At 38.6% G+C, this 16689-nt stretch overlaps 1 protein-coding gene across 1 annotated transcript in view; it reads left to right on the top strand.

Annotated features, from left to right (window-relative positions):
- The first annotated feature begins 10304 nt into the window (after window positions 1-10304).
- LOC127449602 (solute carrier family 12 member 5-like) overlaps window positions 10305-16689 on the top strand; it is a 153584-nt gene continuing 147199 nt past the window's right edge. The window contains exon 1 of the mRNA XM_051713137.1: window positions 10305-10611. Within this exon, the coding sequence (XP_051569097.1) occupies window positions 10557-10611 (55 nt within the window). The 5' untranslated portion in view covers window positions 10305-10556. The remainder of the gene's footprint in view (window positions 10612-16689) is intronic.

The following is a 16689-nucleotide window of genomic DNA, read 5'->3' as shown; positions in this document are numbered from 1 at the left end:
TGGTGGTCTGCTGCATCCTCCAATATATAGAACCGCCCCGCAAGATTGGAAGTGTGCTATGCCAATTGTGTTTAGCACAGATTTTGTGGGCGCATTTGTGCTGTTGCCTAATCTGCATAAATCCTTTATTAAACCAGGCACTAAACCAGCACAGACAGTGCATGCAAATAAACAGCGCATTTACTGGGCACAATTAAATCTTAGTGAATTCCTCATGGAATTTTCATTTTTGGGTGCACTACCCCTTTACCTTCTGAGTAGTCGTAGTCAGTATCCGTAACCCAGTATCTCTGGGCACACGCAAATGTGTAATGAGTATTATAAAGGTTAATGAAGGGGGTTTGCGCTCCAGGCACAAACATTATCTGACTTTAAGTACTAAGAGAGAAGCTCAGATGAATCTAATGAAGAGGTTGGTCATTAGGCGAGAAGCAATCATGCTGCGTTCTCCATTCCTCGCATGTGCTAGCGGGGTCCATGATGGATGATTGTTTGATGCTTTGTTATTCACACTACGTTTTGTTTGATTTCCCAGGGCCACATGCTTCGATACTTGGCACGAACTGTTTGCGACTCCCCCTCACAAGACACTCTTAAACTGGAGGTTTCCCTCCTCCCAAGCTATCTAATTCAATTTCCACACGAAATGGTTGGCCATCATTTCGGTATTTATGAGTGCTTACATCCAGCCGTGTTCATTAAGGAACGTGACCCTAAAATGGCTGCTATTGAGAGTAGAAAGCTCTACAAGCCCATCTCTAGAAAGAATGGAATCTGATGGAACCTTGAGCCTTTATTGTCAGTCACTTGATAATTGGGATTGGCTGGGAAGGTTACTTTATTCACCAAGGCTTTGTTCATCAGTATGTGTGCCAACATGCTGTAAGAAGTTGTTTAATTAGGTTCATGGTATTGCGCTGCTGCTTCTAGGTTGAATATAAACGCTGGATTCTGCTTTGTGTTGTGTTATGCACTGGAACGATTAACAAGTGATTTTCATTGAAAAAACAAAACCTCTAATGTAAGTAAATCTACATAGTTAATGTTTAAGTACGATGGCGGGTCAGATTCAGTAGCGATCCGCTTTATCGTCTAGGTCACCAGACTGCACTTTTCATGGTATGTAAGGCCCAACATCAGTTTCAAGTTGTCTGGATTCATGTGAACATGATCAAACTTTGAGGGGTGCAGATCTGATTTCTGATTGTAAAGTGCACAACACCAGCTGAATTTCATTTCCAACTCATCTTCTATTATTGCCATTAAATAGCATAAGGTGTCCATTGATACATACAATTTCCAAGATGCTCTGTATGTGTGTGTGTGTATATACAGTATCTATCTATCTATCTATCTATCTATCTATCTATATATATATATATATATATATATATATATATATATATACACACACACACACACTGATCAGCCACAACATTAAAACCACTGACAGGTGAAGTGAATAACATTTATTATCTTGTTACAATGGCACCTGTCAAGGGGTGGGATATAATAGGCAGCAAGTGAGCAGTCAGCTCTTGAATTTCATGTGCTGAAAGCAGGAAAAGCGTAAGAATCTGACTTTGACAAGGGCCAAATTGTGATGGCTAGATGACTGGGTCAGAGCATCTCCAAAACGGCAGGTCTTGTGGGGTGTTCCCGGTATGCAGTGGTTAGTACCTACCAAAAGTGGTCCAAGGAAAGACAACTGGTGAAGGGTCATGGACGCCCAAGGCTAACTGAGTGAAGGCAAGCCCATCTGTTCTCTTCCCACAGAAGAGCTACTGTAGCACAAATTACTGAAAAACTTAATACTGGTTGTAACAAGGTTCAAATGGGCAAGGAGGAGGCGGGAACCGGCTGAACAGTCAAAGTAATATTTAATTAAACAAAAAGACACAAAACATAAACGCACACACGGCAGCTGCGTGTGGCTCTCTCTCTCTCTCTCGAACTGCCGCATCCCGCTGCACTTATCCTTCTCCTCAGCTGATTAGCCCGTTTGGGGGCCGGGTGTGCGTAGTCACGGCCCGACCCCGCCCTCCTCCTCGTCACACTTGCCATGATAGAAAGGTGTCAGAACACACAGTGCATCACAGCTTGCTGCGTATGGGGCTGTGTAGCTGCAGACCGGTCACAGTGCTCATGCTGACCCCCGTCCACCGCCGAAAGCAAATACAATGGGCATGTGAGAGTCAGAACTGGACAATGGAGCAATGGAAGAAGGTGACCTGGTCTGATGAATCACATTTTCTTTTAGATCATGTGAACGCCGGGTGTGTGTGTGTCGTTTACCTGGGGAAGAGATGGCAGCAGGATGCACCATGGGAAGAAGGCAGGCCGGTGGAGTCAGTGTGATGCTCTGGGCAATGTTCTGCTGGGAAACCTTGGGTCCTGGCATTGATGTGGATGTTACTTTGACATGTACCAACTACCTAAATATTGTTGCAGACCACGTACACCCCTTCAAGGCAACGGTATTGCCTGATGGCTGTGGCTTCTTTCAGCAGGATAATGCGCCCTGCCACACTGCAAAAATTGCTCAGGAATGGTTTGAGGAACATGACAAAGAGTTCAAGGTGTTGAATTGGCCTCCAAATTCCCCAGATCTCAATCTGATTGAGCATCTATGGATGTGCTGGACCAACAAGTCCAATCCATGGAGGCCCGCCTCACAACTTACAGAACTTAAAGGATCTGCTACTAAAGTCTTGGTGCCAGATACCACAGGACAATTTCAGAGGTCTTGTGGAGTCCATGCCTCGACGGGTCAGAGCTATTTTGGTGGCACGAGGGGGACCAACACGATATTAGGCAGGTGGTTTTAATTTTGTGGCTGATCAGTGTATGTATATATATATATATATATATATATATATATATATATATATATATATATATATATATATATGTGGCATTGTGGCAATGAGTGTGTTTACATGCACAATCTCACACCAATTAAAAAATTGAAAACCCAACAACATGCAAGGTCATTCTTTTATCAGGGAAAGCTCATAACTGGCACATCTAGCTTATTTCCTATAAGCTTGATTTCACCGTTCATGTAAACATCTCCACCAGCATTCTGGTTGCTTATCCAATGTATGCATGTTTGTTTATATTTTGATGTCAAAATTGGAGAAAGACTCAATAAGTTCAAATCTCATGTTAGCATGGTTTTAGAGCATAACAGTCTATTTGCGGAAGTAAAAATCCCTGTAATTATTTTTCTATAGAGGAATTGATTATTTACTTATAACTTATAAACTTTTAAAGACTGACATACCATGAGCTCTGAGGTATTTTATCAATGGTATAAGCTTCTGTTGAAGCCATCAGTCTGTGTTGTTTCAACGTCACCTTTTAAAAACTGTGTTATAGCTGAATTTATGATGAAGAACTACACTACCCATGATCCTGAGGGGGAAAATCCACCAATCAGTGAATCGCGGCAAACAAAGTGCACCAAAAGAGCCCTGCAGTGACCATTTACTCTCATGATTCACTATGAATGACTCAATCAAGTCGTCTGCAATATACTTTAAATATGTTGATTCTGTACTTAAAATGAATCAGAAGTTTAAGTATATAGTATGTTTATAGTTTTAAATCAATAACGTCATTCGCAATGCTTCATGGGATTGTAGTTCATTCCTTCATTAAAGACGTTAAGTACACAGCCTTGTCCCTTTGTCATTTTGTCCGATTTTCGAATACTTTTCTGCTTCAAATCAAAGTTTGTCATGATGTGATTCACCTCGGATCTGGTTGGTTCAGTTCATGGTGCATAACTCTTTAATGACTCTAGACATAACTTTCACCTAGAGTAATTACTGCCTCACACAACTCAGTTTGGGTGCTTGCACACATCTGAATTTTTCTGCATTCATTATTTATTGTTATATTCAATATGTGTACTTATCATGCACAGTGTTGTTTCGTATAGTTGTTTCGTATTCACTGTTGTATTCAGTGTTGTGTTAACTCATGTGATAGTCTTGTAAGACATTTTACATGTTAAATGTTATGCACTGTGGTCTCAGGAGACATTTTGTTAATTTCTTCCCCTGTACGCAGGAGGAAATTACAATAAAAACCACTTGACTAATGAAATACTTTATGAAATCCCAGTGGAGTAAATGGGAAAAATACTTCCGTTACCAGGAATACAGCTGAAAAACTAGGCGGGCACTGCGCTCTATTGCACATACCTTTAATATGTTACTTATCTTGAATCGCCAATCTTTTGCATCTCAAGGCTGTGATAAGATTTGATGTTGAATGTGAAGGATAATTTCTGTGCAGGTCCATTCAAAAATCAATTTCCACAGCAAATGGATCTTTGTCATTTGATTAAACTCGATGGGTACACAGGCGGACAGCTAGGTGAAATTTTTGAGTCAAATCAACCTTCTTTTTTTTTATGTGCAAAGTATGATCAGATTTATTCATGTTAAATGGGACAACAGTAGCTGAAATTCATCACCAACCTGTTTTCTTTAAATGGTTATGCCTATACCTTCAAAGATGTACTCACATTTTGTTGGTTTATTTATTTATTGAAGCATCCTTGTGTAAGTAGTCTCTATGACAAAACCAACAACAATAGATTGGGACTCAATGCCTCAGGGCACTCAGGTTTGTAAAATGCTGCCATCCTCCATGTAACAGGCCTCTGTCATTGGTCTGTCACCACACGTGTGTGTTTACCACATTTGTGCTCCAGATCCCTAACCAACCCACCTGATCCTGTCCTGCTTTGTGTACAACTACCCTCACTGTTGACCCACAATCCAGAGCACTTGGTTAAGTCCCAGGGGGAAAACATCCTCACCTGGAACACTGTGCTTTTCTGGCCTGTTTTATCACATTTAGGTTTGGGCTTGTCACAGTATAATGGTCTTGATCGATAAGCAGCCTTGCAGATAAAGACCTGAGCTGCCAGCCCATTGGTTGAGTCGAAACTGCAGCTGTGGTGTTTCCAATAAAAGCCAAGTTCTTTGAATTGGCACATATGTTTAGCTTTTTTTGGGTATCCAGAGTTGAATTGGAAAACACAATGTACATTATGATATTACATACTTGATTAATGGTGTTTACTAAGGCGAGCTTCACATTATGGTTGCTCATACTTAGGGTTACGGGTTTGTTCAAAGTATTCAATTATTTAATTTAAAGTACATTTCGGTTCCTTACTAGAACACAGATTTTTGCTCCTTTTAAAGAAAATGAGGGATGAGTCAAAATAAATTTTTGTGGTAATCAACATTGTCACAAATGCTGTCGAGTGAGCTTAATTTGTAATGAACCCGGAATATTCACTTAAGTCTCTGTCACCATTCACTTTTTTTGCATATTTTTTCCATACAATATATGTGAATGGTGACTGAGGCTGTCTGTACCAGTTAAAGGACGGGCAAGGAGGAGGCGGGAACTGGCTGAACAGTCAACATAAACTTATATAAATGAACTTAAAACAACATAAAACATAAGGACACAGACACACATGCAGTGCGGCCGCGTGTGTCTCTCTCTCTCTCCTGAACCGGCGTCACCGGCCCCCCTTTATCTTGCTCTCCCGCTGATAATTCAGCGCCGGCCATGCACCCTCACGGCCTGGCCACGCCCTCCTCCTCGTCACACTGTCATATCTAGAACAGAGACAAAGTATCATTTAATTACATTTTAGACTTGGGCCAGTAAGCAACCACCTAGAAACACTTAGCAACCAATTAACAATGCATTGAACCCCACTCAGAACACCTTAGCAACTGCATAGCAACACTCTAGCATCCACATACAACACCCTAGAATCATGGCGGCAACCTTTGCATATTTTCTGCAAATGTAAAAATCGTTTAATCATGCTCTATGTTATGTAATATGGTTCCTTGGTGGATCTACGCAAGGTTTGTTCCTTCTTGGTCCCTAGTCATGGCATGCTCTTTGTTTTTGCACTGCTTGACTTGTAGAAGTGCATTCAGGAGAGGCTGTGCTGACAGCTTTTGTAATTGAGTGCTTACAGGTCACAGACCATTTCAGACAAGCGCTGCCCTCCCCATGGCAGTCTCCCTGACAGCTCCTCGCCCAAAAATAGCTCCATTCCAGCTGAGTCGGACTGAGTGGCTTGTCTTGTACGATAGTGTGGATTTGAGAAGGAGAGGCACACATTGTACCGAGAGTATCACGACAGGGTTCTCGCGCAAACCTCCATTAGACAGTGTGTTTGTGTGCTGACTGATATTAATGTGTGTCATACCATTCAGAATTCTAGATTCCTATGTTTGAGCAAATGTATACATATTCAGATTCTACTAGTATTTGGGAATAAATGTGTTACAAATATGGAAACTGATTTTCTTTAAGTAGTTTAAAATATATGTTTCATATTTGTATAAGTATGTCATTTTTTATATCAGCAAAAAACATATTTTTCATATATGTGTTTTACATATATTGCCATATACCAGATTTCTGTATGGGTAATGCGCTTAAAAAAAAACAAAAAAAACATATTAGTGTGGAGGTGGCTTGAGTCAAAAGGATCTTTTGTTATTTTTGCATATGCTTTGTCACGGTCCTGTCACTTTGTCAGGTTAGGTTTTTGTCTGACGGGACCGTGACATCATCGCCCCATGTTCTGTCTTGTGTTTCGTGTACGTTCTTTGTGTGAGCACATGGGTCCGGTTGTGAGTTACCGCCATGTGCTTTTCAGTCGGTCTTGTTCATGTCCGGACCATGGTGTCTGGATCCTGACTTCCTGTCTGGTTCGGTTTCGGTCTGTGTCGGGATCTGGACACATGCTCAATGTTCTGTTTGTTTTGGTCTAATTATGTTGACGTTTTCCCTCATGTGTTTAAGGTGCCACAGGCACGCGGAATCAGCGTGCCAGATCATGCCAACTTTCAGCTGGCGAGCGGCACCTGTCCCTTGTTTGTTCCTGCTTATTTTAATCCCCTCGTGTGTCGTGCCCTTTGCTGGATTGTTGAATGTGTTTAGTGTTGAAGTGTGTTTGATGTGAAGTAACTTACCTCACTCTCTCTGCCAGTTGGTCCTGTCTCATGTATCTGTTAGGTTGCCCGTCTCTGCCCGTGTGTCGGGAGTGTGGTTACCTTCCAGCTTGCTGTACACTTGTTCTCTGTGCTCACGAATCTTCAACGGAGGATTCCTCATCTCTGCCCGCATGTCGGGAATGTGATTACCTTCAGATCTGCTGGCCGTTATTCTCTGCACCTCACTACGCTTCTACGGAGGATTCCTATGGATCTGCTCCTGACTTCCACTACACACACACTCGTCTACGAACACACTCTTCACAGATCTGCCCACTGTGCAATTACGGTGCTCACTCATTCACAAGACTTCTTCCTTCTACTGCAGCTGGTGCCGTGACCTCCAGTCTTCGCCAGGACAGTCTTCCTTTGACATGTTCCTCTGCTCTTGGGTCCCTTTTTCTCCCTCTCACTCTCTGACACGCTTTTCAAAATAGAGAATTACTGATAAATGTAAAATTATGATTTTGATTTTGATCATCGCTTGAGATGCTATGGTGAAAGTTTTTTATTCCGTTGGTTATGCAAATACAGTTTGCATTACCGTATTGTATTTGAGTCTCGTTTTGACATTTGATATAATTATGCATCATCAATGCAGATCCTTCACCTTGAAAAACAAGTGATTCTGATTGCACTGTTGATTTTATTATATTCACCTGAGAGTAACAAGGTAGGTAATCCTGTTATCCCTTCAATTTCAATCTCATTCTCACTTTGGTGGCGAAGGGGACCTGACATACACAAATGCACAGGACATACACATACTGTATATAAGCGTGTGTCAAATTCATAGAGCTGTCGAGCAGTTGTGCTATTACAGCAGTTGTTGCGATGTCCATGTAGATATTAAAAATCATTTATGAGCACCCTGTATGTGAAGTAATTTTAAATAATCCCCTCAGTCTATACCATTAGCCTCCGGTCGTCATGTAGACGCACTAATGTCTTTCAAAAGCATGTGGATTGTTTTTGTGACTCGTGGCGAAATACATATTTATTTTCCTCTCGCTCTCCCCAACCTTTCATGCCATGGCAGCACGGAATTTTGTCACCTAATAGAGTTTGTGTTACTCCAGGCTATCTGGAATTCTGTTCTCGACTGAACATCTGTTGTCTGGCATGACGATCTAAACCCATCGTTTAGAAGAATCTAAGCGGAGTGTTTGGATAAAAGACTCCAGCGTGCATGTGTCTATTTCTGTCTGCCCAACTCCATTTTCATTCTTTTCTCGATTTGCACGTCTCTGTTTAGTCTGAGCCTCGACTGATGTGTGCACGCTGATCACATTGATTGTGTTTTTCGAAATACATTTGCCAGCACAGAATGCTGTGTTATTTGGTGAAAAGGAAGGGCTGTTATTACCAACCTAAAGTGGAGACAGCCAACAGATGACAGAATACTGAACTCTGTAGTGGGGCTGACTGATGGGATTTTCAATGACAGATGCAGATTTCTATTTGGTATGATACAATGCAGATATACTGCATACATAATTAAATTTAATGAGAACAAATATTTCTGAAAATAAATGCACACTTGTGTGCATGAACTCAAAATTCACTCAAAAAATGTACATTTACATTTTGCCTGTGTTTATAAAGCGCTTTTATCCTAAGTGTCTTCCAAATGACAAATTAAAACACAAGTGATTCTTTCAATGTTAGAATTCGAAAAACAGGCCAACCGGGCAGATGCTGTAAATCTCAAATATTGCCTATTAATCTCAAAATAAATCACATCTCTGTACATAATGTAAATAAAGTGGATGACCAAAATGTTTGTTTTAGTGACTGAAGCAGATGGCTGATATATGCAAATATACACAAAATACAATAGAATAATGCAAATGAGACATACATAAATATGCTGAATTTAAATATGTACAGGCCGATATTTGACTAAATTGGCATTGGCATCAGCCCTAGTGGTCGCTCGGTTGATTGACAAAAGTGTTCCTGTGTCAGTTCCAAAATCTGCCAACAGCCTAGTCAATATTTGTTTTTTACAAACGGAGTAATATGACATTTATTTGGTCATTTGGTGATTTGGTGATTGGTGGCATCAACCAATAAACTGTGTCCACTTGGTCAACTAAAAAAAAGTTCCCTTTTGTGTCAGTTCCAAAATAGTTGCTTTAAATTGGTTTAAATTGTATTACATAAATCGGTATTTTAACAGCAATATATATCAGTCTCTAGATATCGGTGTTGATTGGCATTGGTCAATAATAGTATCTGTTTGTTGATTAACAAAAATAAATTCCCCCTTGTGTCAGTTTCAAAATCGTTGCTTTTATTAGCTTTATTATGTATTGCATTACATTGCATAATATCGGCCATATAATCAGTCTCAAGATATCTGTATTTATTGGCAGGGTTCTCTCCTGCATTGAATTGTTTTTGGCGTCCGCCAAAGCAAAATGTCAGGCTTTGAAGTCTGAACCTCCAAGACTAATGGACAAATTATGGAAAGCATTTTCAAAGTACTTATGCACAAAGTTAGCTTCCAGTGTAGTTTATGTTCTGTTTGAATAATGCTTGATACTAGGAAATAAACTGGCCTTGTTTGCCTTCAGATTCCTTAAGATTACTTAAATCATTAAGATCCTGATTAAAGGAAAACAACATCTGTTATGGAGTAGGAAACAAATCTTCAATATCACAGTCCCAACAGTAATGTGGTATATTCACGTTCATAAAATTAAGTTTAGTTTGATTTCACATTGCACCTTCAAGTAAAAGATTCTGTGTCGAATTCAAAAGGTTTCAGATGCTTAGATGATGAAAAACACATCATGTCCAATGTAGTCATGAAATGCAATAAAAGGAATATTCCGGGTTCAAATTTAAGGCTCAATCGATACAAGTAGGAAAAAGGAATAAGTAGAAATTAATGTTTGTGTAAATCAGCATTACAGTATTCCACAATTTGCTGTCCATTCAGCACAAAATTGTTGCTTTAAATTGTATCATAAATTGGCCATTTATTGGTCTCTAGATATCGATATCATCATCGCCCATTGAAAATCCCATATCAGTGCATTCTTCCTCTTGTACTGCCTTCTGAATACACAAACCATACTGTCGCCAAGTTCCCTCTTGGTACAGAACAGTCAGCCAAGCCACTACACTCAGCGTACATGAGAGCATGTGTGCGCCGAGACCCATGTGCACGATCGAGCGAGAGAAAGAGAGAAAGACTGTTCCATCATCCATTAAACTCCTGCAGCTCTGAGCTGTCGTTCCCTCCTCCTACGAGAAAGAGAGAGAGAGAGAGATAGAGGGGGAGTCACGCTACAGCCAAGAGAGGAGAGGAGACCACGAGAAGAAGAGGAGAAAAACACGCCATCTCTTGTTATACCCTCTCGGCAGGAGAAAGCAGGTGGGCAGGAGGCGAATCAGTCCATCTTTTTCTCTTCAATCTCCTCGTTCAGACGTTCTTTGCTTTTCTCCCTCAAACGGAGGAGTTTGGGGAGAGAGGGGGCATTTGGAGAGGCAAGGATGGTCAACAACCTGACCGAATGCGAGGAGGTAGAAGGGGCTGCGAACAGCCAGGGTGAGTAAAGGAATTTCTCGCTGTAACAAATCCTGTAATCACTCACACAAGCAACCTGCAATAATACACACAGTTTGTGTGCACACACACCCACTCGGAATGGAGGGAGGGTACGGACGGTGAGTTCTGCTGTTGCTGTCCTACTGCATGGCTGCTGTGAGTGGAATAGTAATGGGCAATTTTAGTTGTGTGAGTGTGTGCATGTACCAACCCACACTGTGTGTGTTCAAGCGTGGTACACTAATGCAAAGAGCTGTGGCAGATGGGGAACCTCTCTTTACAGCGACGTATCAAGCATCATGGTCTATGAACTCTATGATGTTATACACCATTTTACTCTTTCTTGGCATCTCTCACTATCTTTACCTTTCTCTAAGAGATAGCGTTCAGAGCTTTGGGTCTTGTAGTGCTTTTTAGTGAAAGAAAATGTATAATTTTATTGAATTTATTTTACTATTTCTTTTACCTTTGTGTCACTTAAAGGATTCCAAACGACAGTCTTAAACTGCCACTAGAGCTAGATGTAGATAAAAACTTATATCCCAGTATTTTTCAGCCTTTTGGTGTTGTTTGATGTATATTTGTATATTTTGATAGTTGCTTCATTTTCTTTCAGGAGCACAATCATCACAAACATATAGTGAACCTGAATATTCAATATATTTCCAAGCCCAAACTGTATAAGGTGGGCCTTTTGGTTCGGTATAATCCCTGTACAAAATGTTTTACTCTTTTATTTTATAAAAATATATTTAGTATTATTTATTAAAAATTCCTGTAAAGAAAACTTTTTTATTTAAATTTATTTTTCAAATACATTTATTATTATTATTGTTGTTATTTTAAATACCTATTCAAAAAATTGGATACTTTAATTTTTTTTATTATTTTATATTTTTGTATAAAATAAATGTATTATTATGTATAAATGTATTATTTTTAATATACATTTATTTTACATTATTTTTTTTATTTATTTATTTTTTTTTGGTCACTTAAAGGACTTCAATTGACAGTTTTAAACTGTGCATAGGGCTGGGGATATAGGTAAAAAAAATGATATACCAGTATTTTTCAGCCTTTTGAAGATATTTGATATATATTTCGATAGTTGTTTAATTTGATCAACCCTACCAGTTTTTATGAGGTGGTCCTTTTAGTTCAGTATAATCCCTGAATTTCCCAGATTTTTTATTTTATTTTATCTATACACTCATTATTATTTATATAAAAAAAATCCTATACAAAAAATATTTTTAATCTTATTTTATTACATTTTATTTTATTTGTAAAATACATTGTTTATTATTTATTTATAAAATCAGTACAAAAATTTGATAATTGAATTTAAGATTTTATGTAATTTTTTAATTGTATATTTTTATATAAAATATAATTTTAATTATCATTTATTAATGTATATGCATTTATTATTTATTATTTAAATAAATATTTATTATATATTACTTATAATATGTTATATTATTTTCTGTCACATGAAGGACTTTAGTAGAGTTCTGACCTGTCAATATGAGGTAGCGTTCAATGCTGTGACTTTTAGTGTCGTATAAAATCATCTATCAGGTCAGCATCTCATAAATCCCATCGCTGTCACAGTAACGAAGTCATTCAAAGGTTTGCTTCTCCCATTCTACAGCTGTGAACTTAAACATTTTAATCACATTTAAATTTCACTGAATTATATGCCATTTTATTGGACCTGACTATTTGATACGCATATCTAACATCAGGATCAGGAGCTGTTAGCGTGGGTTTTTAACTCTGTGGCTTTGATCTTATCAGTAGGCGGTTTTCACACACTTCATATATCAACACACACACACAGTTGTGTGGCGCAAATCAGATTAGAGGTCTGCAGTTTGCGTGTGTGTGTGTGTGTGTGTGTGTGTGTGTGTGTGTTCAAAATGTTTCTTTCCTTTATGATTTTCCTTATATTTTTGTCCTCTAGAGTGTTGGGTTATTTGTTAGTACATGTACAGTATATATAACTATTCATGATTATATGGTTAATTGCATTTTATTATTGTCATTTATCATTGTTTTTTCCCTGCTATCTGCGAGCCTATCAGAACAGACCTGCGACCCATTTTTGGGTCACGATTCACCAGTTTAGTCTACATTTAAAGTATAAGCTCTTGCTTCCACAGATTTGTACCTTTTGAGTATATATATAATGTTGTATAAACTCGAAACCAAGAGCAAAATCAGATCCAGGTAAATACTGTACCGTCACAGCAGTGCAGTGTGTCGCTGTCCATGGTGCTGAAACCAGCCGGACAGCAGTACTATCAGTCAGCCTTGTCTGCCACTGTCCAGGGTCCTGATTTATCCCTTTCATTACAAGATGAGGAGGATTATCAGGAGATTTAGTTGAGCGTCGCACTGGCCCGCTACACTAAGATGAAAGGCATCCGTCCTCCTGATGGATCCTGCGTCATTCGCTCTGGCATATTCATGAGATGTTGCTCCGTTAATTATTTGTAGAAGACTTCATCCCAGCCTTGACAGAGAAGGAAGCAATATATTTTTAAATGTGTAGTCTGTGTTCAATACAAGTTAAGATCAATTATCAGCATTTGCGGCACAATGTTGATTTCCACAAAAAATTATTTGACAGGTTATTTAAAATAAAAGCAGGTTACAGCGTGGTTACAGTGAGGCATTTTCTAATGGTAGTGAATGGGGGCCAATCTATAAACATTAAAATACACACTGTTTTAAAAGTATACCCAAAAGATGTAAAATATTAACATGATTGTAGTGTGATAAAATTGCTTAATAAGCTTGTAATGTTATATCCAGTATTACAACTTCGTTGCCTTGACAACTAAACCCTATAATATATATATTATAATTGGATATAATTTGGCACAGATAATGCTAGAAAGTGATTTTATCATGTTAACATGAATAACGTTTATCTTGTGGCTATACTTTTGAAACAATGTGTATTTTAGCGTTTATTAACTGGCCTTGTTCACTTAGATTGTAAGTGCCTCACTGTTATCGCTTTTTTAGTGTTCAAGGGATGAGTTGAAATTATGTTTTGTGATAGTTAACATTATGCCACAAAAGCTGTTGATTGAGATTGATTTGTATTGGATATATCACATTCCTTGAAAATGGTGCTTCAAAAAATTCAATTAGAAAATTATGATTTGCACTATTTTCATTGTATATGTACTATGAACTTTGCACCAGACAGTACCATTGCATATTGATTTCTTTGACCGCCGCTTATAGTACTCTGTAAAATTAAATTAAATGAAATCCATGGCTGGGAGGGATACTCACATGGACTCCTACTGTGATACTGCAGTCAGCCTTAACTAAAACATTATTAAAGACCTTTAGCAGAGGTTGAAAATGGCAGTGAGGAAATGAGGAACTGATTGAGAAATGAAAAAAAAAAAAAAGCAAGAGAAGTCTGTTCACTGACCGTCTGACACGTAATACACACAGAACTGTAAAGCACTTTCTCAATCTTGAAAGCTCTAATCTGATTGGCTGGTTTGACGAAAGTTCTGCAAGATAAGGCACACAGTCACGTGGACACAATAGGTCATCAGGGTACAGTTGGAATACTGTTTCATGAATACTGCATAGTTGGACATTCAACTTAATGGACATAATACATTTTCTTACTTTAGTAGGAAATGCCGTATATTAGAACTCCTTTAGGGAGTAAAGGGTGCAATATTTCAGTTAAGATGCAGTTAAATAGGCAATATGATGTTGTTTGTTAACTTGTCGTGTTTAAGGAAATGCATTTAATGTAGGGGATGGTTTGCACTTCTTCTCAGTGTTATCGCCATAGTTACCACAGTCAGAGCAGCTTACTGCATTGCTCACCACCAAGGCCAAGAAGATGTGCATGTGTTTCAAGAGTGCAGTTCTAATTGGATGTACTGCTCTCAGCATGAGATCATTTCAGATTTGAACAGAACAGATTCTTGCAAAAGATTTGTTTAAACAGACCTTTTAATTAAGATATTTTAGTAACTTTATGAAATACCACTAATTACAACGAAACTCAAAATGTGTGTCTTCAACCAACATTGTCATATCAACAACCATCCAGTGAATACTCTGATTTAAGTCTCACGAGCCTGAAGTAACAGTTATTGGTTCATTTCGAGTAGGACATGATGAAATCACTGACTTGCGGTTCAGTACGTTTTTGATTCACTAAAAAGAACTGGCTGGTAAAAGTTATTTCTTCGGAAAGGCAGCACAGTTGATTCACACTGGTAGCACTTTGGATTCAAAAGAACTCTCTCATTGGAGTCAAAATGTGTACTTCCAGAAGAGAATCTATTTTAAATGGAGCAAATGATTTTAACCTTTTACATTTCAAGGTTATGATATGAATCACTCTCATCATTAGAACAAGAGAATTTAAAGTGTTCGCTACAGTTGTGTAAGGCGCAGATGTTATTTAAACTTGGAATGTCACAGAGCCTGGGTTTAATTATTAGCTTACTTTAAGGTCTTCGGCATAAATACTGTATGGTCGTGAACACCCACGTTTTTTCTCTCTCCCTGCTTCTGCTTTTGATATAAATCCATCACATTAGTTCAACAATGCCAGTACAACATCAAAGATTCACATTAGACTTTTGTTATTGTTCGTATTGTGTTTCTGGATCCAAAATAAGCTTCCAATTTGCTCTCAAACAGTATTAAGTTAGTTTGGAAATTGCTTTTGGAAGATATAAAGGATGCCGGCCATTGGAATTTAGGATAGAATTGATTCATAGCTTGTCTTGAGGGTGAATCCTGACAACAGTTTGTTTACTTAAAGAGACAGGTCACCCAAAAAAGGAAAATTCTGTCATCATTTTCTCACCCTCATGTTATAACAAACCTGTGTGATTTTCTTTCGTCTGTAGAATGTCAAGTTGAATTATGCGCCAAACTTAACACTTAGGGCTTGGGGTCATGGGGTGTGTTCAAATGCCTAACCCAAATTATTAGCAATAGTAATAGTGATACTTGCCTTAGCAAACACCAAAATATCACTAAAATAACCCACCTCCATCTCTCTGGATGCACATGAACGCATACTTCCAAGAACTGTTTTTCCTTTGATGGTGAAATGCAGAACGAGCTAATACTCATTTCCATGGTTACCTATGGATGGAGGAGCACCTGTGTATCTGGAGTCTAACCCTACTCACTGTTGCAGTAGAAAACATTGTCTTCCCAGCACCTCCTGTCACCCCATCCCAGTTGATTAAGAAGAAAGCAGTTTAGCAGATGGTTTTGAGTAAGAATATACAAGGTGTTTCCCCACTCTGCAAAAATCAGTTGCACACTTTTTTTTTTTTTTTTGTCTTGTTTTCCAGTAAAAAGTTTATTTGGTAACACTTCACAACAAGGTTCTCTGTTAACAATAGTAAATTCATTAGGTATTATTAACTAACAATGCAACATTTATATTATTGAAGATTAATGTTGTAGAAATATTGTTTATTGTTAATACATGTTTACTAATGTTGTTAACTAATGTTAATGAATACTATTGTTAACAAACCTTATGGTGATTTATGATTAAAACATGAAATAAACTGGGGCCTGGGTAGCTCAGTGAGTATTGACGCTGACTACCACTCCTGGAGTCGTGAGTTCAAATCCAGAGTGTGCTGAGTGACGCCAGCCAGGTCTCCTAAGCAACCAAATTGGCCCGGTTGCTAGGGAGGGTAGAGTCACATGGGGTAACCTCCTCATGGACGTGATTAGTGGTTCTCGCTCTCAATGGGTCGTGTGGTAAGTTGTGTGTGGATTGCGGAGAGTAGCATGAGCCTCCACATGCTGTGAGTCTCCGCGGTGTCACGCACAACGAGCCACGTGATAAGATGCGTGGATTGACAGTCTCAGAAGCGGAGGCAACTGAGACTTGTCCTCCACCACCCGGATTGAGGTGAGTAACCGCACCACCACGAGGACCTACTAAGTAGTGGGAATTGGGCATTCCAAATTGGGAGAAAAAGGAATGAAAAAAAAATGAAAAAAAAAAAACAAGAAAAGAATTTGTCCACTGTGGTCAAATAAACT

Source organism: Myxocyprinus asiaticus, chromosome 12 (genome assembly GCF_019703515.2).
Source record: "Myxocyprinus asiaticus isolate MX2 ecotype Aquarium Trade chromosome 12, UBuf_Myxa_2, whole genome shotgun sequence".
NCBI classification, from domain to species: domain Eukaryota; kingdom Metazoa; phylum Chordata; class Actinopteri; order Cypriniformes; family Catostomidae; genus Myxocyprinus; species Myxocyprinus asiaticus.
Note: the sequence above shows the minus strand (reverse complement) of the source record. Positions and strands in the feature narration are given on the sequence as shown.